The following is a 24856-nucleotide window of genomic DNA, read 5'->3' on the forward strand; positions in this document are numbered from 1 at the left end:
AAAAAAAAAAAAAAAAAAAAATTTGGAGCTGCAACCAGTTGGAACAACCACTGTCCGGCAGGTGAATATGTAGAAAAATACTTTGCTGAGTAAGCTTTCTCCAAATTCTCCTGTTAATACTTAGTGCTTGTGAAGTAATTCTGCAGACAGAGGCCAGTCTAGAAGCTTCAGGAAAGGGCAAAGCAGCCAGACTCCTAGTCAGGCTCAGCACCACATCATTAGGACGCAGACACCAGAGGCTTATGCTGTATTTGCTTCAGGAGTGTAAAGGCAGAGACGCTCAGGTCCATCTTTGGGAATGTAACTCTGAAGAACATTCACTGTGAGACAAGGGGGATGTTTGATGATTGTGATCTGCCTGAGCGATTGTGATCTGCCTGAGCGTAATACCTAACAGTTGGAATTCTCTAGATAAAGCTCCCTTCTAGCTAGTACTATGGCATCTGTGCTTAAAAGTGCTGAGATTCTTCCTCGTTTCTGTTGAGGGAATTTAACCAAAGGACGCTACATTTCTTCATGCCAAGATCTTTTCCTCACAGAGCTATTTAATAAAATCCATAATTTTACCAAAGATAGATTTGGGGGTCAGGGCACTTTTTGCTTTGGGCTTCTTTTTTGATAAGTTTCAAACCATGGATATATGCTTCAAAGCAGGCATTTGTGTCCAATGTAAAAGTGAGAAGATCTGAAATTTTAAAGTTCCAACTGCCTTAAACTAACAAGCAAATTAAAAAGAGAATTGGGCTGGGCATGATGGCTCATGCCTGTAATCCCAGCAGTTTGGGAGGCCAAGGCAGGTGGATCACTCGAACTCAGGAGTTCAAGACCAGCTTGGGCAACATGATGAAACCCTATCTCAACTAAAAATACAAAAATCAGCCAGGTGTGGTGACACATATCTGTAATCCCAGCTACTCCGTTGGCTGAAATGGGAGGAGTGCTTGAGCTGAGAAGGTCGAGGCTGCAGTGAGCCGTGATTGCACCACTGCATTCTAGCCTGGGTAACAGAGTGACACCTTGTCTTAAAAAAAAGAAAGAAAGAAAACAAGAATATATTGAATCGATTAGCCTTATTCTATGAGATTCCTGGGTCAGAGACAAGGACTGTAATGCACACAGCAAAAGCAGTAGCCAGAGCTTCATGGTTGTGACAGTTCTTCATATCTTATTTTATAGGAATTACACAGCCCCAGCATTAAAACAAGTAAGTGAACAAAATGAACTAAAACTCTTGTCCATTTGCCTTCAGAATATAGATTAACTTAGTCATTATGACACTTCACAATGAAAAAATTAAGCCATATTTTGTCTTTGCTAATAATTGATCATTTTTCATAAATTTATATTTTGCTTAAATATTGAACTACCTCAGTATTTTTCTTTTTTCTTTTCTTTCTCCCCTTTTTTTTTTTTTTTTTTTTTTTTTGAGACGGAATCTTCCTCTGTCACCTAGGCTGGAGTACAGTGGTACAAGCTCATCTCACTGCAACCTCCACCTCCTGGGTTCAAGCGATTCTCCTGCCTCAGCCTCCCGAGTAGCTGGGATTACATGTGGGTGCTACCAAACCCAGCTAATTTTTGTATTTTTAGTAGAGATGGGGTTTCACCATGTTAGCTAGGCTGGTCTCAACCTCCTGACCTCAGCTGTTTTCTTTCTTAAGAAAGAATTCAGTGTGAGTCCATAAAGTTAAAAGCAAGTTTATTAAGAAAGTAAAGGAATTAAGAAACGGCTACTCCACAGACACAGTAGCCCTGAGGGCTAATGGTTGACCATTTTTATGGTTATTTCTTTATTATATGCTAAACAAGGGGTGGATTATTCATGCCTCCCCTTTTTAGATCATATAGGGTAACTTCCTGTCGATGCCATGGCATTTGTAAACTGTCATGGTGCTGGTGGAAGTGTAGCAGTGAGGACAACCAGAGGTCACTCTCGTCACCATCTTGATTTTGGTGGCTTCTTTATTGCAACCTGTTTTATCATCACGGTCTTTATGACCTATATTTTGTGTCAACCTTCCATCTCATCCTGTGACTTAGAATGCCTTAACTGTCTGAGCATTCAGCCCCATAGGTTTTAGCCTTATTTTACCCAGCTCCTAGTCAAGATAGAGTTGCTCCGGTTTACACGCCTCTGACAGTGGATTATGGGCGTAAGCCACTGCACCCAGCCTACCTCAAGATTTTTGTTGGTTTCTTACACATATGCTGTTACTTCCATTCATATTCCATGATCCTCCCCCCTTTTCCTAATGTCCATGAATAATAGCCTATGTCTCTTGTATTATTTTTACATTATTCAAAAAATTTTCTGACAAATTTGTTTTTGGAATACATCCTGTGTTTTCACAAGCATTACTACAGAGGACAGACCTTCCTGAGACTGGTGATGTATAATGTCAAAAGTTTAAAATCTGGATCTCACCTATCAAAACTTTCTCAGAAGTTATTCTTATGTTTCATTATGAACATGATAAACAGACTTTCAAAGTGAGGGGGTTTTCACCTCTTGAAAGCTCTTTAACAAGTAGGATCTGCTCAGCATGCTACACAGACAGTAAAGTTGCAGTGACCATAAAAAAGGAAGAGGTCCACACAACTGGGAAGAACTGCACAGGTAGTTTCTTTGTACAGTCTATACTGTTTCCTCCCACTCTGAAGTGAGGAACAAGCAATTGAGAAGTGTAGAATGCAAAAACTGAAAAGCTTTCTGTTACAGGTTGAATTGTGTTCCCAAATTCACCTGTTGATGTCTTAACACCCCAGAGGTAATCAAATTGAAATGAAGTTAATTAGGATGAGCCCTAATGCAATCTGACTGTTGTCCTTATAAAAAGGGGAAATTCGGACATAGAGACGTGCATAGAAGGAAGATGTGCAGAGACATAGGGAGATTAGCCTAATCAAAAAGTGCAAATTGAAGAAATGGAAAACTAGCTCTCATGATCAAGTTAATTTAGCATAAAAGTATAATTGATAGTGAAGGTATAAAGTGTAAAACCATCATTTAAACCTTTCCTCTGTCATTCATAGCTTTCTTGTTTCAGAATTGCAATGGAAGAAGATTTTCCTATTGTGTGGAATTTCATTGAGATGGTATAGAATTTGGGTCTGGGGAAATGTTTGTGTGGCCTCCTTAAACCAGTTGTTGTGATTTTATTGTTAGTGAGTTAATTAGAACAAAGAGATTTTCTTCGAAAACAAAAATATAACAACTAGCAGACCAAAATGTCTTTTGCAATAATAAACTTCTCAGCATCAATACTCACTGCTTTGAAACCCAAAATGAAAATACTCCTTTATAGCAAGAAGAGGAACTATAAGCTTTATGTTTATCATGAATGAATGAACAAACTGTGGAAGTTAGATTTACTATTTTGACTAGTTGGTGTTTCAAAGTCAAACGACATTGCTTTTGCTTACCACTGCTAACCAGAATTCCTTTTTTAAATTTTTTTTTGAGACGAAGTCTCGCTCTGTCGCCCAGGCTGGAATGCAGTGGCAAGATTTTGGCTCACTGCAAGCTCTACCTCCCGGATTCGCGCCATTCTCCTGCCTCAGCCTACCGAGTAGCTGGGACTACAGGCGCCCGCCACCACGCCCGGCTAATTTTTTCTATTTTTTAGTAGAGACAGGGTTTCACCGTGTTAGCCAGGATGGTCTCCATCTCCTGACCTCGTGATCCGCCTGCCTCAGCCTCCCAAAGTGCTAGGATTGCAGGCGTGAGCCACCGCGACCGGCCTGCTAACCAGAATTCTTATTCTGGAAACCCAGTCATTTGATAGTTTTCCAGTCAATGGATTGTCTGCTTTAAGAATATGATTTTCTTCTTCTTCTCCTTCTCTTTCTTCTTCTTCTTCTTCTCTTCTTCCTCTTCCTCTTCTTTTTTTCAGAGACAGAGGCTTGCTCTGTCACCCAGGCTGGAGTGCAGTGGCGCGATCTCGGCTCACTGCAACCTCCACCTCCCGGGTTCAAGAGATTCTCCTGCCTCGGCCTCTTCAGTAGCTGAGATTACAGGTATCTGCCACCATGCCCAGCTAATTTTTGTATTTTTAGTAGAGGCGGGGTTTCTCCATGTTGGCCAGACTGGTCTCGAACTCCTGACCTCAGGTGCTGCACCCGCCTCAGTCTCCCAAAGTGCTGGGATTACAGGCGTGAGCCACCAAGCCTGGTTGATAATTTTATAAAATAAAAAAAAGCAGGCGGGGCGCAGTGGTGGTGGGCGCCTGTAATCCCAGCTACTCGGGAGGCTGAGGCAGAGAATCGCTTGAACCGAGGAGGCGGAGGTCGCAGTAAGCCGAGATTGCGCCACTGCGCTCCACTCTGGGCAACAGAGTGAGACTCCGTCTCCAAAAAAAAAAAAAAAAAGTAAAAGAAAAGGCAGGCTGGGCGCGGTGGGAGGCCGTAATCCCAGCACTTTGGGAGGCCGAGGCGGGTGGATCACCCGAGGTCAGGAGTTCGAGACCAGCCTGACCAACGTGGTGAAACCCTGTCTCTACTAAAAAATACAAAAATTAGCCGGGCGTGGTGGGAGGCACCTCTAATCCCAGCTACTCGGGAGGCTGAGGCAGGAGAATCGCTTGAACCCAGGGGGCAGAAGTTGCAGTGAGCCGAGATCGTGCCACTGCACTCCAGCCTGGGTGACAGAGCGAGACTCCGTTTCAATTAAAAATAATAATAATAAAAAAAACAAATAAAGAAAAGGCTAGACGTAATTATTACCAAGATGTTTCTGCTCCTTCAAACTGCAACAGCAGTTGTAATTTCAGTGCCTAGAACAGTAGTAATTGGCACGTATAAGGCGCTCAATGAATAGCTGCAGGATTAACTGATCATTGTCTCCCTGAACAATTCCTCCTGCACCATACCATAGTCAAAACACAAAAAGCCAAAATATAAAAGCCCCTAATACAACTACGAGTCCGCGGAGCCAGGGCTTTACACAAATGTATGTCGTGTACTACATATTAATACATATGCACATACAATATTTTGTTCTTCCGGTGTTAACGACTAATGGAGGCAAATCTTTCTCCCTTTCGTAAAGGGCTAAAACTTTGCATTTTAAGGAAGTTCCGAGAGCTGGGTCAGAGGGGAGGGTCAAAGGGCACAGACTTCCCAGGTAGCAGAAAAACCCCACGGTCTTAGTACTCGCTACTGTCGACCGCGCAGGCGCAGGAAGGGGCGGGACCGAGGGGAGAGGCGATTCGCGGGATTCCAGAGGCCCCGCCTCTCGCTGCGTCAGTTGGTCACGTGGTTGTTCGGCGCTGGCAAGCGGAGTTGGTAGGGCTTTGCTGCAGAGCGCGCGGGACACTCCAGCGACAGTGGGGATCAGCGTAGGTGAGCTGTGGTCTTTTTCGAGGTGCTGCAGCCACAGCGTTCGCTACGAGGATTGAGCGTCTCCACCTAGTAAGTGTGCAAGAGGCGGCAGGAAGTGGGTACGCAGGGGCGCAAGGTGCACAGCCCCTAGACGACTCGGTTTCGTTCCGGCCACCCTCTGAAGCCGCGTCCTACTTTGACAGCTGCGGGGCCGCGGCCGGGGTAAGGGCGAAGGGGTTGTTGAACGGTCGCTGGTGGCGCGGCAGGGTAAGGAGGTGAGTCAAGGGACTGCCCCATTGGCTGGGTCGGGTTTGGCGCGCTCTCACTTCCACGCTCCCTATTGGCTGGCTGGCGCAGTTCCCGGGTCGCGCGCCGCGGTTGGTAGGTCGGGCGCGCGGGGCCACACTGCCCGCCCCCTAGCCTGGCGCTGGGCCTCCGGGACCAGCTGGCTGGGTCCGGGCTTGGGGAGTGCAACGCTGGTGAGGGACTCAGCCTGGGCGTGCCTAGCTGTGGGGATGAGGCTAGGCATCCATCCTCTTGGCAGTTAAGTGGCTGGTCCTGATCTGAGGGATCTGCAAATTTGGCTCATGGGAAGAGGTCGCTGAATTCTGCGTCTCCCATTAAACGGATACTGGCGTTGCTGATACGAGGTTCGCATGGATCCCTGTCCTATGCCGGGGTTTTTAATCTAGCTATTAAAGAAACTAGAGAATAACAAGCAAGTAAGGGTGCAAGGTCGCTGATAGGCGTGGGAAACTTGTGAAGGATTAGACTGCTAAGTGGTTTTCAGCTTTTTTCATACTAAAGTACAGTTTACATCGCAACCTAGGACACAGCCATCTAACCAACTGAGACGTTGATGGAAGCACTATTTCTCATCTTTTCAATTCCATTCTGTTCAGTTGCATTTTTCTAAGCAGTGTTGCTCATGATTAACTAAATGATTTTGAGATCACGACCCACGACCCACAGTTTGAAGAACATTGCCTGGGGTCTGTTTACTGGGGCCCAAACAGCATTTTCTTAACATTAAATGCAGTAGAAAATAGCAGGGTGCCCGCACAAATTAGATTGTTTTGTTTTCTAAGCTTTTTTTTTTTTTTTTTTGTGAGACGGAGTCTCACTCTGTTGCCCAGGCTGGAGTGCAGAATCTCGGCTCACTGCAGCCTCCACCTGTCGGCTTCAAGCGATACTTCTGCCTCAGCCTCCCGAGTAACTGGGACTACAGGCGAGCACCACCGTGTCCGGTTGATTTTTGTATTTTTGGTAGAGACGGAGTTTCACCACGTTGGCCAGGCTGGTTTCGAACTCCTGACCTCAGGTGATCCGTCTGCCTCGACCTCCCAGCACTTTGGTGATCACTCAGGCGATCCGCCTGCCTCGACCTCCCAAAGTGCTGAGATTACAGATGTAAGCCACCGCGCCCGGCCTGTCCTCAGCTTTTTTGTTTGCACATGTGTGTGCGCGCAAGCCAGGACACAAGGTAAAATGTATTAATGTTAGAAAAGCCACTGCACTGAGTAAAGGCATGGCCACAAAAATTAGGGACATCTATCGAGTAGGCACAGGCGCAGACACGGTTGGGGGTAGTGGGCAGTGGAGGAGCAGTTCAGATGCTGAGTTTGTTGTGAGTTTGGCCAGTGGTCTGGTTAATCACATTACATATATCCCTTTCTACCTTTTCCCTCTTTCTTGCTTGTTAGTACTTCAGTTCATGTTACTGGTTAAACATTTCCTACAGATGTAAATGCATGATCTCATTTGACCTGATATTAAGTCAGTATTAAGTTATTGTCAGAGCCGAGTTTATTATACCTTAAATCTGTCTTTGAAGCAGGAAAGTTAAGATGTTGCTCTTTAGGATGGACCTGGGCATACCCTAGTGTCTGTATATTTTGCTATTTCTGGTGACTGTTTCTCAGATCTTTGAGAGCCCTGTATTTAATCCAGGACAATACGTTTAGAAATGTTAAACCAGTTTTAAAAATTGGTTTAAAATACATTAATTTCATTTTTTCAGACATAATTATTATGTGTGTATATATGTAAAATATAGATATCAAGAGTCATTAACTTTAGTCACCTTAGTCATTGACAGGGCTGAGTTTGGATTAAGAGAGAAAAAATAATAGTTCTACTGTACAATAGTATAATTTTTATGATTGTAAGTATTTTAAACCTAGACTCCACCTTCAGGGGTGCAAACCATATTGTTTTTTAATTACTAGTCTTCTGTGCTGCACCATCTACATAATGAATCCCAGTATGAAGCAGAAACAAGAAGAAATCAAAGAGAATGTAAAGGTATGTGATTGAATAACTTTAATTTCTTTTGTAGAAAGCATGGGGTTAAAATAAAAGTATTTTGAAATGATTTAGCCAAATTTAGCCTGGCTGTAAGCCTTGAGTTAGTCAGAGGATGAGTAACAATAGAGAACGTTTTAAAAAAACTAATTACGGTAGAATATTAAGTGTGACCCAAGAATGTGGGTTGTCTCTTATTTTGGTCTTTCAACAGTAGTCTGTAGTTTTCAGAGCATGAATTTTACACAATTTGTGTTAAATTTTTTCCTAAGTATTCGTTTTGAGGTTATTGTGAATGGAACTGTTTCCTTAATTTCATTCTCATTTGGTCATTGCTACTGCATAGGAAAAGAGTTGACTTTTGTATCTTGATTTTGTGTCCTGAAACCTTACTGAACTTGTTTATTAGTTCTAATTGTTTTTTAGTAGATTCTTCAGGATTTTCTTTTCTTTTTGTATTTTCTCTGTGAAGATTCCAGAAGTATCTTTAGGATTTTCTATGTATAAGATTTACTCCTTTGTTTCTACTCTTATATTTCATGAAATGATGTTATTAAAATCCCTTGTGTATATCTTCAGAATTAAGGGTCTTTGACCACAGACATGTTTTGCATTATATTACACATTTTTCTAGAGTATACCGTATTCATTACCATCTAACCTATTTGATTTGCAATACTTTTTGAATCCCTATATGATAGTTTCACTGGAAATCTTATTCCAAGTATTTATTGTTACGACAACAGGACAGAGTTTGTTTAGTTTTGGGTTTATAATTTTGACTAGATTCATATTTATGGTTCTAAGTGAATTTACAATTTAGCTAGGTCCTTCCATACAAATTAGTATGAATACCTTGGGAATTGGACCACATCTTCAGGAAAATTATCAATTTATGGGTTTAAATTAAATAAAGAGCCAGGTGCCCATGGTGGCTCATGCCTGTGATCCCAGCTACTTGGGAGGCTGAAGTAGGAGGATTGATTGAGCTCAAGAGTTTGAGAACAGCTTGGGCAACAAAGGGAGACCTTGTTTCTAAAAAACCATAATTTTTACCAGTGGTGGCACCCACTGGTAATCCCAGCTACTGGGAGGCCGAGGTGTGGGAGGAATTGCTTGAGCCTAGGAGTTTGGGCTTCGGTGAGTTGTGATTGCTTCACTGCACTCCAGCCTGGGTGACAGAGTAAGACCCTGTACCTAAAAAAAAAGTTTTAATATTAAGTAAGCTAAATCGAGTACTTAAAAGCCATTGATAAGTATAAGCAAGTATTCCAGCCTGGGTGACAGAGTAAGACCCTGTACCTAAAAAAAAAGTTTTAATATTAAGTAAGCTAAATCGAGTACTTAAAAGCCATTGATAAGTATAAGCAAGTACCTTTTGAAGGGTTTTTTGTTTGCCTTGCTTTTCTTAGGATTCTTACATTATTTTTCTTGAATAATAGTTCGCATTGACAATTTGTGAATTTGATTCCATTAGCTTCCATTTAGGATGATGGCATCTTCCCACAGTGCTTTGTGTGTGATTATTTAAAATTTTTGTTATGAAATTTTTGAAATATTTAAAAGTAGAGTCAGTATTTTAATTTACTTCCTCAACTTCAGCAATTACCACTATATGGCCAATTTGGTTTCATATGTGTCCTTATTTACTCCACTTTTCCTTCAGTGGATTAGTTTGAAGCAAATCACAGCCAAATAATTTATATATTTCCAGCAGATTACATTTTTTAAAAAGTCTTGTGTTTACTAGCTACAGTAAAACTATCTTGAATATAAAGGTTACTGGGTTCCGTTTGGTTTTGGTTCTACCTCCAAAACTGAGACCTTGGGTGGGTTAGCATTTCAGCCTCAGTTTACTCATCTGTAAATTGAGGGAACTGGACTAGAACTAGATCATTGTGAGTTGTATGCAAAATTCTGTGTGAATGTGCTTTTATGTGAATTTTTTGCGGGAGAGGATTCACATAAATAGTTTTCCAAAAAGGTTAAGACCCATTAATATACAAGAAACTTTCTGGCTTTAAGAGTCTATTATTCCAATGCATACTCTATATACAGAAAATAATAATCATAATATTACATTGTTTTGGGCCTATACAGCTTATGTAAATAAAAGTTAAATCTTGGAAATGGTCTTTTTTTTTTTTTTTTTTTGGTGACAGTAATTTAGCTTGCTTCTTTGACCATTATTAACAGCAAGCATTTAAATAAATTAACACCTCTTACTAGTAAGGTTCCAACGTTACATTTTCTTTTATTTGTCTGCAGACTGTTGACTAATCTATAATCTAAATTATATCTGAAATGTTGGTATAATATTTGTTCTCACAGTAGCTGGCGTTTGTCCTTCAGTTAAATGGTGAGATAATAATCAGCAGTAGCAACTTGACCGTGGGAAAGGTGAACTCTTGTCATGTGAGGTACAGTGTGGAATCAGTAACTTTCTCACGCTGGTGTGGTATCATGTTCTTGCTAACCTTGTTTGAGTATTCACCATTGTTTGCTATCCCATGGTGGCAGTATAACTAATGATATTTTGCAAAAATAAGAGAGAACTTTCAGGTCATGAAATATACAGGAAGTTATTTACATATTACAAGGAAGGCAATATTTTTACCAAAACAATAGCTTGGGCATTTTAGAGTAGTTTAGTATGCCTCAGGCACTGACATATTAGCTGCCTTCTAATGAATGGGCTTGAAGCAGAACTGCTTCTACTATCAGGTAATGGTTGAGGGGGGATGTCTATTACACATGTACTTTGTTTTGTGTAAAGTATGTTCTGGAAAATTACATTATTTCGGTGAGTACATATAAGTATTTGGGGGATATTCATGATTTAAGGAGGCCTGAGATGAATCTTTTTGATTAGGGAAAGAAATATTTTACAGTGTAAATGATTAACCTTTTCTCCCAGTTGACTGTTTGGTGAGTTCATACCATAAATGTTACGATGTTTGGTTTTATGAAAGAGTACCTGTAAGATTTTAGTTTTTGTGTGGAAGATTTTTCAGAGACAATACAGATATCCTTCTTGTATTAGAATTTTGTCATACATGGTTTGAACTGTTCATTGGAGCTGAGGAATTTTGTTATGTTTGTTTTAACTAGATATGATTAACAAAATGACCATAGCAAGAGCATACATTGAAATGAGAGAAGTTACGTGTGTTTGTGTCTAGTTTGGGTAATATGATTCATTCTTAAGAATTCTTCAAACTTTATTGTAATTTTTGGAAATAAGTTTGTCAGTTGATTAAACCAGTGTCTTGTTCATAGGTAACCTTATAAAATTATATAGCTGACCAAATGTTTGTATTCTTAGTGTTTCTTTCCCCCCCCTAAATTATAGAAGGACTAAGAGTAACACTCCATACAGAAACTCAGTAACTAAATAACCATATTGCAACTCAGTAACAAGATAATGAATTATCTTGACTTTTTAGAATAGTTCTATCCAAAGAAGAACTCTGAAGATGATTCAGCCTTCTGCATCTGGATCTCTTGTTGGAAGAGAAAATGAGGTATGCACTATATGGCTAAAATGGGGTACTGGTGATACAATGTCTACATTAAAAACATTTCTACTATTTTCTTGGTCAGAAACACATAAATTGTTGAAATTTGAAAATAATTTGGGAATAACAATTATATATTTCCCAAAGAAGTGATTCTGGTTTTAATTGTTCAATTTAAGAAGTTCGCCCGGTATGGTGGTTCACGCCTGTAATCCCAGCACTTTGGGAGGCCGAGGTGGGTGGGTTGCCTGAGGTCAGGAGCTTGAGACAAGCCTGGCCAACAAGATGAAACCCCATCTCTACTAAAAGTACAAAAACATTAGCCAGGTGTGGTGGCACACACCTGTAATCTCAGCTGCTCGGAAGGCTTGAGGCAGCAGAATCACTTGAACCCGGGAGGTGGAGGTTGCAGTGAGCCGAGATCACACCACTGCACTCCAGCTTGGGTGACAGGGTGAGACTCCGTCTAAAAAAAAAAATTAAAATTAAAATTAAAAAAAAATAATTTCAGCTAAGCTCTAGACCCCAGTCTAATCCAAAATAATTGTTGCAAATAAAATTCCTAAAATGTTCCTATACATTTTGGTAGAATTTTTAATTGTATAACTTTTTTAAAGATCCAGAGATGTAAAAAAGATACGCGTTCTCTTTTTTTAATACATAAATGAAAAACCACCTAATTTCTTGTTAATTAAATCAAAGTAAATACCGTTGATAAGTGTTTTCATTATAGCTGTCCACAGGCTTGTCCAAAAGGAAACATCGGAATGACCAGTTAACATCTACAACTTCCAGCCCTGGGGTTATTGTCCCAGAATCTAGTGAAAATAAAAATCTTGGAGGAGTCACCCAGGAGTCATTTGATCTTATGATTAAAGGTACGAAAAAATAGATAACTTTTGTCTTAAAATTTTAAATTATGATATAAGGAAGAATTTGTTAATACTATTATGAATTCTGCCAATTACCGTAATCTGGGGTTAGTATAACAGCACTATAAAGGTTTTTGTGTGACCATTTGTTTGACAAGATCCATGTGTGGATGAAATGTTAGGAAAAGGAGGCCCAGTGCAGTGGCTCACGCCTGTAATCCCAGCAATTTAGGAGTCTGAGGCAGGAGGATGGCTTGAGTCTAGAAGTTTGAGACTAGCCTGGACAATACAGTGAGGCTCTATCTGTATGAAAAAATTAGCGGAGCATGGTGGCTTGTGCCTGTATTCCCAGCTACTCAGGAGGCTCAGTCAGGAGGATCACTTGAGCCTAAGAGTTTGTGGCCTCAATGAGCTATGATAGCACCACTGCACTCCAGCCTGGGAGACAGGGCAAGACCCAGTCGCTGAAGGAAAAGAAAAGGGTGGGGGGAAAGGATAGTTATTAATATGACAGCTCTGATATTGGATTGCCTTGTAAGAGTTTACAAGACTTGGAAATAGGTTTTTTAGAAGAAAAATGTTTAGATAATAAGTTGAAGTATGAAAGGAATTTGAATATTCCAGGAGAGTATGGCGTAAGGAAACCAATAAAAATATGGATGAAGAGAGTGAAGATGAATGAGAAGAATTATGCCTGTAATAAATACTAGTTTTTAATGGAATGGCAGTATACATCAGAAGAAGCAACTGATGTTTTACAAGCATTATGGAAGATTATTATTTCTGTGTGAATTATAGGTCATTGGATGTTAATTACTAATAATAAAATTGAGGCCTAGAGAAGTTAATTGACTTGCTCAAGGTCACAGTAACATTTGGGCTCATTTTGAATTGCCTTGAAGACAGGAAGAAGAGAAGTAGACAGTACGATTTTTATTAGGAAAAATTAGGAAAGGTTGACTGGATAGAAATAAAGAAGCTCTTTAAAACTATTGTAGATTAAAGAGCAGGATTTGTGACACTCATATCTGATTAAGTTAAAAATTACATCAAGGATTAGTTAAAATAAACTAAAGTTAAATATCAAGACAAATAACTATATATCATACTGCTAATATAACCACAGGTGGAAAACATTATCCATGTAACCCTTTGGCATATATGGTAAAAATTAAAATAATTGCAAAGAAATCTCAAACTTTATTACATTTGTTGTTTGAACTTTGTTATATTCGTTGGCAGTGGTATTATTGTAATTTTGAGGAAAAAAAAATTGTGTATATTTTAGGATTGAGCAAATGAGTAACATGTTGAAGTATTACATTTCCTAGCACTGCCCCTAAATAGGTAGAAACACACTACACCTCTGTAGCAAGGAGCACACCCTGTATCCAGTTCTTGGTTTGTAAACACTATTCTTCACTAGAGTTCCTTGGAGAAATTGCTGATTCCAGGTCAGGGGCAGGGAAACTTTAGGTGATCATGGATTATCTTGTGACAGAAAATAAGGAAGTACTCAAAAACGGGTGGACATGTTGAAAGAACACACGTAATCTTGGAAGGATTCTCACAGACTAAAGTTGGGAAAATTTGAGCATCAAAATGAGTAACGACAAGAATGGATTATAATGCATTGAATACAAAAGGATGTATGAATCCATACTGATAAATTTTCTTTTAAATTGGGGTAGGAAAAGTTTTTATTTACAGAATAATGCTAACTACTACATGTAGAAGGAATTACATAAGTGAAAAAAATCGATTTTCCATCCGCTGTATAAGTAATAGATAAAAGCCGGAAACATCAATCATCAATGGAATTAAACTTAGGTAAAAAGTTGTTGGAGAACAGGGTATTGACAGTCTCAGATATTTTACTCTACAGATCATTAGTTAATTACTAAGGGAAAAAGTTATCCTTACAAGGCAGAAATCTGATAGATAGCATCTTAATCAAATGATCAAATTTAACATCTTCAATATCATGACAAATTGGCATGTGCTTCTTGATGATACACTGAGGATACATACTTACATAGTATTCTTATACTATACTTATATAGTATTCCTGCCAAAAATGTTTAGTTTGAATCTAATCATGGAGATAGAAATAAAAAATTCAGGACAGTGTACAAAATAACTGATTGGACTTTGTAAAAATGTCATTGTTACATAAAAAGACATGACCTCACAAAACGAATGTGTTGCAAAAATCTTTAATAATCTAGGTGGAAGAGATATACCTATTGTACTTCTGTTGTAATTCTTCTGAAGGATTGAAATCTTTGAAATGTTGGGGAAAATAGAAAAATACTGGTTTTATTTTCTAACTTTAATCTTTTAAAAATGAGTATTACTAAACAATATGGGAGGGTACTAAGATTGGAAATTTTTTTGAAACAAATTACTGGGTTTTGACAGTAATGATTTTTAAAGTTATATGTAAAATATTATTTTAGAAAATCCATCCTCTCAATATTGGAAAGAAGTGGCAGAAAAACGGAGGAAGGCGCTGTATGAAGCACTTAAGGAAAATGAGAAAGTATGTATTGAGTATCATTTGTACCATTTTTAAAAATTCCAGGATTGTTTTACTCTTGCTGCTTAGCATATTTTGTTAGAGCAATATGAGCTGGCTTTAATATTGGCTTAAGAAAAGTTTAAGTAAAAAGGCAGCTCTTGACAGAATTACACAAAATGAATCCTGTTGTATTGAGAGTTAATTCTATGCTGCATGTCTTCCATGTTATATACTTGGAGGCATGTAATTTGATTTATAGCACAGCAAATCTATAGAATACTGAACTTTATTTATGTAATATAGCTTCATAAAGAAATCGAACAAAAGGACAACGAAATTGCCCGCCTGAAAAAGGAGAACAAAGAATTGGCAGAAGTAGCAGAACATGTACAGTATATGGCAGAGCTAATAGAGGTAGGTAATTTAATAGTTACCTGGTTCAAATTTATGTATTTGTCTATAAAGTTCAGGTAGTATATAGTATGATCCCTTTGAAGTGTGTGAGCTCTGGAATCAGATTTCCTGGATTTGAGACTTAACTTCCTTCCTAACACCATTAAGTTTGCTGGGTAGAGTGGGTTTATCCGGTCAGGGCTTCATCTTCCTCATCCATAAAATGAGAGTAATGATGATGCCTACCTTATAGACTTGTTATGAGAATTAAATGAGTTATAATAGATGGACAGTTGCAAGGAGTATTTGCAGAGAGTAAAAGTTCAGTAACTTAATTATTATTACGAAGCAAAAGACCATCTTTTTTTGGAAGAGTTATTAAAAGGAATTATCCCTGGAAAATAGGTATAGAAAATTATTTCATAGTTGACACATTTTTAGATAGTTTTAATTTTAATACCAGCTTGACATTACTGTCATTTATAAAATTGCTAATTTGTACACTAAATAAGTTTTGTGGTTTTATCTGACTTTAAAACATTTTGTAAGTAGCTAATGTGTTTGTTAAGAATTAGCCTGTTAAGTGTTGCTTTATCAGACTTGACCTTAAAAAGGTTTTAAGATTTATTTATTCATGTTTGCAAAAAGTTTGTCTTGCTGATAGCAAGAAAGTTTTTCAAATCAAAACTTTTCATGTAACTGAATTGTGACCTTACATTTGAGACCCATGATAGAATTAATGTTTGGAGTTTTCATTTGGAAATACTATGGTAACTCTCTTAACTGCCTTAAAAGTATTAATCCACAGCTGATTGGAAATGTAGAACACCTAGTTGTCCCTGCAGCTGATTGGGAAAGTACCTGTTTATAGTCTGCAATCATTTCAGTGCTTTTTTAAAAAAAGGCAAATTATTAAACACTTTGCTGACTATAATCTAGTGTGGTAGAGACTTTGATATCACACTGTTTATAAATGAATTTATTGAGGGGCAAGATGAAAAAAATCTCATAGCTATATTGGTATGCTATACGGGTCAGCTATATCAATATGCTGATCAACTTAGGTTTTAACATTTTTACAATAAATTATTGGTTTATTCTTTAAGAGACTGAATGGTGAACCTCTGGATAAATTTGAATCACTGGATAATCAGGAATTTGATTCTGAAGAAGATACTGTTGAGGATTCTGTAGGGGAAGACTCAGAAATTGGCACATGTGCTGAAGGAATTGTATCTTCCTCTACGGATGCAAAGCCATGTCTATGAAATGCATTAATATTTGACTGTTGAGAATTTTACTGCCGAAGTTTACCTCCACTAGTTCTTTGTAGCAGAGTACGTAACTACATAATGCCAATTCTGGAATCAAGCTTCCTTGTTTGAATCCTGGGGCCCTATTGTATTAAAGTACAAATACTATGTATTTTTAAACTATGATGGTTTATGTAAATAGGATTTTCTCAGTTGTCAGCCATGACTTATGTATATTACTAAATAAACTTCAAACTCCTGTTGAACATTGTGTATAACTTAGAATAATGAAGTATAAGGAGTATGTGTAGAAAATTTGTCTGTTTCTATGCTTTTATGTTGTTCTCTTTCCATTCTTTTGCTAACTACCTTGGAGAAAACAAGGAAAAAACGAACTTAAAGTATTTAGACTGAGATAGCTGAGGTTTTAACTCCCAAACTTTGTTGTACCTCAAGCTCACTGTAGACACTATTGATATTAACAGGTAGTTTTATGGAATGGAGCATGAGAATCTTTTTTCCAAAAGCTTTTCAAGTGAATGTGATTAGCCAGTGAGAGGCTCAACTGGCTAGCAGGATCAGACTATTCTTGGAAGCTTAAAATGATGGATGATGATAATAATCCTAGAGAAACAAAGTGAGGAGTGGGTGAAAGTTCGACAGAAAAAAACAGGAATAGCTGAAAATTATGGAGCTTTTCTATTTCACATATTGGTGTAGTGCAAAGTATGTAAATATTGAATAAGAGTAGGGTCAGATTCATCAGGGATTTCCCATATATACTAAGTTTTAAAGGAGGAAAAGTACAAACTAGGGGTATGCAGCACTGGAATTAAAGTTCTGTGAGAGGCATACAAGTAGTTTTGTATAAATTGGCAATAAAGAGCAATGTCATGCTTTATGCATTTTTTCCCCCCTTTGAGACGGAGTCTTGCTCTTGTTGCCCAGGCTGGAGTGCAATGGCACCATCTCGGCTCACTGCAACCTCTGCCTCCCTGGTTCAGGTGATTCTGCCTCAGCCTCCGGAATAGCTGTGATTACAGGTGCCTGCCACCACACCTGGCTAATTTTTGTATTTTTAGTAGAGACGAGGTTTCACCATGTTGGCCAGGCTGGTCTCGAACTCCTGACCTCAAGTGATCCGCCCACTTTGGCCACCCAAAGTGTTGGGATGACAAGTGTGAGGCACCACGCCTGGCCTCAAGCTTTTGAAAGGATTGTTTGAGGTAAGTATCCTTACAGAACCTTAATTTTCTCTTTTTTTTTTTTTTTGAGACAGGGTCTCACTCTGTCATCCAGGCGGGAGTACAGGGGTGCAATCTCAGCTCACTTCAGCCTCCACCTGCTAGGCGCAAGTGATCTTCCTACTTTAGCCTCCCAAGTAGCTGAGACTACAGGTCCATGCCACCACACCCAGCTAATTTTCTGTATAGACGGGGTTTCGCCACGTTGCCCAGGCTAGTCTTGAATTCCTGGCATCAAGCGATCCGCCTGCTTCATCCTTCAAAGTGTTGGGATTATAGGCGTGAGCCACTGCACCTGGCCTTAATTTTCTTTAATACTGAGATAAAGCCTGCCTCACAGTGTTATCGTGAAGATTAAAACCTTTAGTGTCTGGACTAAGTGCCTTAAAAATGGAAGCTATTATTAATCTATAACAACATTGTCCAGTAGAACTTATTGGGATGATGAGAATATCTGCTGTACAGTATGGTAGCCATTCCTGTGTGGCTGTTTAGCACTTGAAGTGTGGCTAGTGTGAATGAGGTATGGACATTTTGATTTAAGTCACTACAAGAAGCTAGTGGCAGTTACGTTATTGTGGCTCTGTATGTTTCAGGTTTGGATCACTAGCCTAAAGATAGAATTAAAGAATAGGTGAATTAATTTTAAAAAAGGAATTGAAGAATATTCTGGATTAGAGCACGAGGAGAATCAGCTGAGAGGCCTTTAGCATGCTTAAGAAAGAAAATAGGTAAGAAGAATAGGGACTCGGCAAATAGAAAGTATTTTTGTAAAATGCCAGGATTTGATGGTGTGGAGCAAAAGGAGAGGGAATTGAAGGGTATTAAAAAACTAAGGTAGTAGCTAAAACCATAAAACTTCTAGAAGATTATATAGAAAATTCTTAGTGACTTTGGGTTTGGCAGAGAGTTCTCAAAATAGGAAACAAAAAAGCATAAACTTTAAATTTAACTTTGTAAATTTTAAAAACTTTCTGAAAGACAAGCAAATGAAAAGGCAAGAGCAGACTGGGGGAACATATTTGTAGAACATAGCCAACAAAGTATTTGTATCTGTAAAGAACTGGGATATATATGAGATGGAAAATAAGTGCATGAAAAGATGCTTAATGTAATGCTCAACATTAGTCATCAAGGAAGTGCAAATTAAATGACAACCAGGTAACTGCTACATACCTTTCAGAATTGTTTTAAGTTTGAAAAATAAAAACTATATCAAGTGTTAAGGATGTGAAGCATCTGAAACCCTCCTGCAGTGGTGGTGGCAATGTTAAATGCTACAACTGCTGTAGAAAAGCTGAACAATTCCTTGAAAGTTATACATACACATTTTATATGACTCAGCCATTCCACCCCTGGTTATTTACCCAAGAGAAACGAAAGCATATGTCCACATGAGGAGTAGCTCGCACATTTTCATAGCTTTATTTGTAATAGCCAAAATATCCATTGGTAACTGAGTGGATAAATTATGGTATAACCATACAGTGGAATACTATTTAGCGATAAAAAGGGGACAAAAGGCTGGGTGTGGTGGCTCACACCTGTAATCCCAGCACTTTGGGAGGCCGAGGCGGGCGGATCATGAGGTCAGGAGATTGAGACCATCCTGGCTAACGCAGTGAAACCCTGTCTCTAATAATACTAAAAAATACAAAATATTAGCCAGGCCTGGTGGCAGGCACCTGTAGTCCCAGCTACTCAGCAGGCTGAGGCAGGAGAATGGCGTGAACCTGGGAGGCAGAGCTTGCAGTGAGCTGAGATTGCGCCACTGCACTCCAGCCTGGGGGACAAAGCGAGACTCTGTCTCAAAAAAAAAGGGGATTAAAAATTGGTACACACCACATGGATGAATCTCAATGTTGTGTGACAGAAGCCAGGTAAATACATACTGTATGCTTCCATTTATTTAAAATCACAAAACTACAAAGTATAATGAGAAAGCAGATTAGTAGTTGCCTAGGGGTCATATAGGGGCTCATTTTGGGGACATATTTTAAGCTTCTCGTCCCTGGGAACTGACCCTAGTGATGGAGAATTTGTAGGAATTTCCTGTGGAAGGTGAGTCTGATTTTTAATTAGGTATCAAATGTTAGTATAACATGTCAGCCAGGTGTGATGGCTTACGCCTGTAATCCCTACACTTTGGGAGGCTGAGGCAGGCAGATCACTTGAGGCCAGGAGTTTGAGACCAGCCTGGCTAACATGGCAAAATGCTGTGTCTACTAAAAATACAAAAGATTAGTTGGGCATGGTGGCGCACACTTGTAGTCACAGCTTTTCGGGAGGCTGAGGCACAAGAATTGCTTGAACGTGGGAGGCAGAGGTTTTAGTGAGCCTAGATTGCGCCATTGCATTCCAGCCTTGGTGACAGGGTGAGGGTCTGTCTCAAAAAATAAAGCAAAGAAAACCATGTCAATGAAAATACCTTGGAGAAGGGGTCAGGGAGCCTGGCCAGTTAGAACAAGTTCTTTGAAGTTGGTTTAATAACATGCAATCAAGCTTCCTTAAGGAAATGGCAAATGGATAAGAATCCGTTGGAAAAACAGTATGCATGAAGTCTGGATTAGACTGAACTAATTCGCCAATATGTTTTACAAGGCTAGCATAACTGATAGCAAGATTTGAGGACGGACCAGCTGGGTGCGGTGGCTCATGCCTGTAATCCCAGCACTTTGGGAGGCCCAGGTGGGTGGATCACTTGAGGTCAGGAATTCGAGACCAGCCTGACAAACATGGTGAAAACCTGTCTCTACTAAAAATACAAAATTAGCCAGGCGTGGTGGTGCACACCTGTAGTCCCAGCTATTTGGGAGGACGAGGCAGGAGAATCACTTGAACCCAGGAGGCAGAGGATGCAGTGAGCCGAGGTTGCGTCTTTGCACTCCAGCCTGGGCAACAAGAGCAAAACCTCATCTCAAAAAAAAAAAAAAAAGATTATGAGGATGGACCGGACCATAAGGTTGGAGTGGGGGAGTCTAGAGCCCTATTAATACAGATTGAAAAATCATACATAAAATGGGAAGTCTAATCTACTAAAAGATAAAATGATGACCAAGTTAGGGTTTATCTCAGGAATGCAAGACTGCTACAATATTAGTAAACATGAAGTTCTTTATATTAAAGGAGAAAAAGCATATCCTCTTCATAGATGGTAAAATAGCATTGAAAAAATCCAACACCCTTTCTCGTAAAAACTCTTGGTAAGCTAGGAAAATAAAATTTTAACCTGAAAGAAACTACGCTACCCATGTTTAACATAATGCTTAATGGTGAAGCTTTGGATTTAGTTTCAAGGTCAAGAGTAGAAAAGGATGGACCACAATTATTTCCAATTCTTTTGGAGGTTGATGCAATAAGACCAAATGAAGGATAATTGTAGGAAGGCAAGAGAAAAGCTAATCCAAGAGCAGCTAGAAATGAATTTTAAGACTACACCATAGGTAACATATCTCCCCCAAATAAACAGAAGTGGTATTAGAAGAAAGAATAAATTCTAGTGAGCCAAAAAGCAACAAACGTCCACCACACTGCCTTAGGGCCCTTGTACTTTTGGTTTGTTTAGAAAATTTCTTTGTCTGACCCACACCCTTCAAGATATTTCAGTTGACTTTTAGGTTGTCACTAACTAGGTTGTTAGGTCAACCAAGAAGGATAAGAATTGGTGTATACATATCTGAGCTCCTTGGGACCTCTGGATGAAATAACTCTTACGGTGTATGTGTTTCCCAGCAGGATTAAGCTTCCGTTTACCTACAGCGGCAGCTTTCTTCATACTACATCTTTTGTTGGCTTTCTTCCCTTCCCTATTGCTAGTTCCTGAGATCACCTCCCAAATAATATCTCAAATTCTTAAGCAAATCCTCTGATTTGCTTCTAGGAAAACTCAAATGTTGGGAGAGATGAACTTAGAAGGGACAGCAAAGGAAAACAAAATCACTGTTGTTAAAGCTTTGGTAAGCCAGTTTAAAATTCAAAGTTTAGAGTAAAAATGCCTCAGCTCAAATCTGAATCTTGTATCTTACTTCCTTCAACTTAAAGGGGTTCCAGATACCAAAAAGGAATTTGAGTAGAACATATTATTAGATTACCTTATAAGCTAATCTTCTGTAGATAAAATGTTAACCAAAATTTCTCTAAACATTGTCACAGAGAGGCCTTCAGCAATTTCTGGTTAAACATGTCAATTGAACAGAGCCATTTAATTTCGGTCTTTCCGAAACCTTATTAAAATGACAGTAAGCTGTAAAAAACATAATCCTGTGCTGACAAAGCAGAGTCAACAGAAAGTGAGGCAAAAGTCACAATGCAGGGAACAGAATAAAACAAAAGCAAATGATGTAAGTATGGCTGAGCAATCCCATTTCTAGAAACTTATTCAACAGATATACTCACACATGTGAAATCACACATATTTAAGGTTATTCGTTACAACTTTGAACTATCAAAATATTGGAAATAACCTAAATGTTCATCAGTATAGGACTGGTTATATAAATTACAGTTCACCCTTGAACAAGGCAGCCATTAGGGAAGCCAACATCTGTACAGTTGAAAATCTGCATATAAATTTTTCTTTTTTTCTTTTTCTTTTTTTTTTTTTTTTGAGACGGGGTCTCACTCTGTTGCCCAGGCTGGAGTGCAGTGGCGCGATCTCAGCTCACTGCAAGCTCCGCCTCCCGGGTTCACGCCATTCTCCTGCCTCAGCCTCCCGCGTAGCTGGGACTACAGGCACCTGCCACCACGCCCGGCTCATTTTTTGTATTTTTGTAGTAGAGACAGGGTTTCACCGTGTTAGCCAGGATGGTCTCCGTCTCCTGACCTCGTGATCCACCCGCCTCCGCCTCCCAAAGTGCTGGGATTACAGGCTTGAGCCACTGCGCCCCACTTTTTTTTTTTTTTGAGATGGAGTCTGGCGCTGTCACCCAGGCTGGAGTGCAGTGGCGCCATCTCTACTCACTGAAACCTCCGCCTCCTGGGTTCAAGAGATTCTCCTGCCTCAGCCTCCAGAGTACCTGTGACTACAAGCGTGTGCTACCATGCCTGGTTAATCAAAATTTTCTTTGGCAATCTTCTGCTTTTAAAATTTAGATAAATTTTCTTTTTTCTTTTTTTGAGATGGAGTCTGGCTCTATCACCCAGGTTTGAATGCAGTGGCGTGATCTTGGCTCACTGCAACCTCCGCCTCTGGGTTCAAGTGATTCTCCTGTCTCAGCCTCCCGAGTAGCTGGGATTACAGGCACACACCACCATGCCTGGCTAATTTTTGTATTTTTAGGAGAGACGTCAGTTTCACCATGTTGGCCAGGCTGGTGTTGAACTCCTGGACTCAGGTGATCTGCCCACCTAAGCCTCCCAAAGTGCCGGGATTACAGGTGTGAGCCACCACAACCGACCTAGATAAATTTTCTGCTTTGAAATTATTATTGTTATTTGAGACAGGGTGTCACTCTGTCACCTGGAGTGCAGTGGCACAATTTTGGCTCACTACAACCTCTGCCTCCTGGGTTCAAGCGATCCTCCTGCCTCAGCCTCCCAAGTAGCTGGGACTATAGGCACACACCATCACACCTGGCTGATTTTATTTTTTGTAGAGGTGTCTCACTATGTTGCCCAGACTGGTCTCGAACTCCTAGATTCAAGCAATCCTCCCATCTAGGCCTCCCAAAGTGTTAGGATTACAGGTATGAGCCCCACCCCACCCCGTTGAAATTAGTTTTTATTTGAGGCAAGGTCTTATGTTTTTTAGGCTGGGTTCAAGTGATCCACCTGCTTCAGTCTTACAGGTAGCTGGGATTACAGGCATGCCACTATGCTCAGCCTTGCATATAATTTTTTGCTCTCTCAAAACTTAATTATCAGCCTAATGTTGACTGGAAGCCTTGCTGATAATATAAACAGTTGATTAACACATATTTTGTATGTTATAGGTATTATATCCTTTGTCCTTTTTTTTTTTGAGACGGAGTCTTGCTCTGTTTCCCAGGCTGGAGCACAGTGGCGCGATCCGCAACCTCCGCCTCCCGGGTTCAAGCGATTCTCCTGCCTCAGCCTCCTGAGTAGCTGGGACTACAGGCACATGCCACCATGCCTGGCTAATTTTTTGTATTTTCAGTAGAGATGGGGTTTCACTATGTTGGCCAGGATGGTCTCAAACTCCTGACCTCATGATCCAACCTCCTCAGCCTCCCAAAGTGCTGGAATTACAGGTGTGAGCCACCGCACCTGGCCTATATCCTGTGTTCTTATAAAGTAAAGTAGAGAAAAGAATTAAGCAGATCATAAAGAAGAGAAAATATTTTTTACTATTCATTAAGCAGAAGTGGTTCATCATAAGAGTCTTCATCCTCATCATCTTCACATTGAGTAGGCTGAAGAGGAGTCTCGGTGGCAGACTTGCTGTCTCGGGTGGCCGAGGCAGAAGAAAATCTTCATATAAGTGGACCTGAGCAGTTCAAACCCATATTGTTCAAGGTCAACTGTATAGTACAGTCATACAATGAAATACTCTGCAGCAGTAGAAAAGAATCAAACTCTTTAAGATGTAGAACCAAGTGTGAAATAAATTATGTATGTATAGAATGCTAGTATATGTTAAAACAAAGACGAAGAAAGGGATAAATGTATATTTTCTCGTATATAGATAGAATACTTCTGGAAAGATACAGAAGAAGCTACTTCTTCTTTTTATCCTTACATGAGTTTATATGTTTTAATTGGTTGCATGTATGCTTCTTTTCCATATCTAATATTTCTTCAGCTCCAATAGCTGCAACACTCCTGGTTTTAGTGGAGATGAGGGACTTACCTGATTAGTGACTTTGGGAAGAACAAACCTTATGTGCTTGCCTCAGCTCTTCCCTTCTTCGTCTGGGGAGTGAGGGCTTGCACAGAGCACTGATGATGTTCTCAGCTGCTTCTCTTGGTTCAGGGACAGGCTGAACTTAAATTATTAATCAAGTGAAGAATAAAGACATCATTGGACATGCAAATGCTCAAAACATTTACCTCCCCTTCATTCTTTCTCAGGAAACTACTGAAAAATTTTCAAATTAAAATGTTGGAATGAACCAGAAAAAGGGAAGAGATAGTATATAGGAAACAGGCTTCAAGATGAGAGGGGTAATGGGGGGTCCTGGATGTTGAAGGGAACCCCTAAAATACTGTATTTGTTAGCTATAGGGCAGGCCCAGATTGGAGCAAGAAGATGGTGGAGCTGGAGCTGACAGTTACTCAATGCATGATTGTATTGAGAGATGTTAGACATATAGAGGAAAGTGTGGGAATAAAGTAGTGATAGGTATTCAGAAAACTAAGTTAAAAATAAACTCCACCTGGGCGCGGTGGCTCATGCCTGTAATCCCAGCACTTTGGGAGGTGGAGGCGGGTGGATCGCGAGGTCAGGAGTTTGAGATCAGCCTGGCCAATATGA

At 39.7% G+C, this 24856-nt stretch overlaps 1 protein-coding gene across 1 annotated transcript; it reads left to right on the forward strand.

The window, feature by feature from the left end:
• The first annotated feature begins 5247 nt into the window (after positions 1-5247).
• On the forward strand, positions 5248-16495 carry GMNN (geminin DNA replication inhibitor). Its single transcript, XM_050788241.1, has 7 exons — positions 5248-5409; positions 7548-7623; positions 11070-11147; positions 11875-12019; positions 14473-14555; positions 14838-14948; positions 16034-16495. The coding sequence occupies exons 2-7, from the start codon at positions 7573-7575 to the stop codon at positions 16193-16195; spliced, it is 630 nt and encodes a 209-aa protein (XP_050644198.1). The 5' UTR covers positions 5248-5409; positions 7548-7572; the 3' UTR covers positions 16196-16495.
• The last annotated feature ends 8361 nt before the right edge of the window (positions 16496-24856 follow it).

Source organism: Macaca thibetana, chromosome 4 (assembly GCF_024542745.1).
Source record: "Macaca thibetana thibetana isolate TM-01 chromosome 4, ASM2454274v1, whole genome shotgun sequence".
NCBI classification, from domain to species: Eukaryota; Metazoa; Chordata; class Mammalia; order Primates; family Cercopithecidae; genus Macaca; species Macaca thibetana.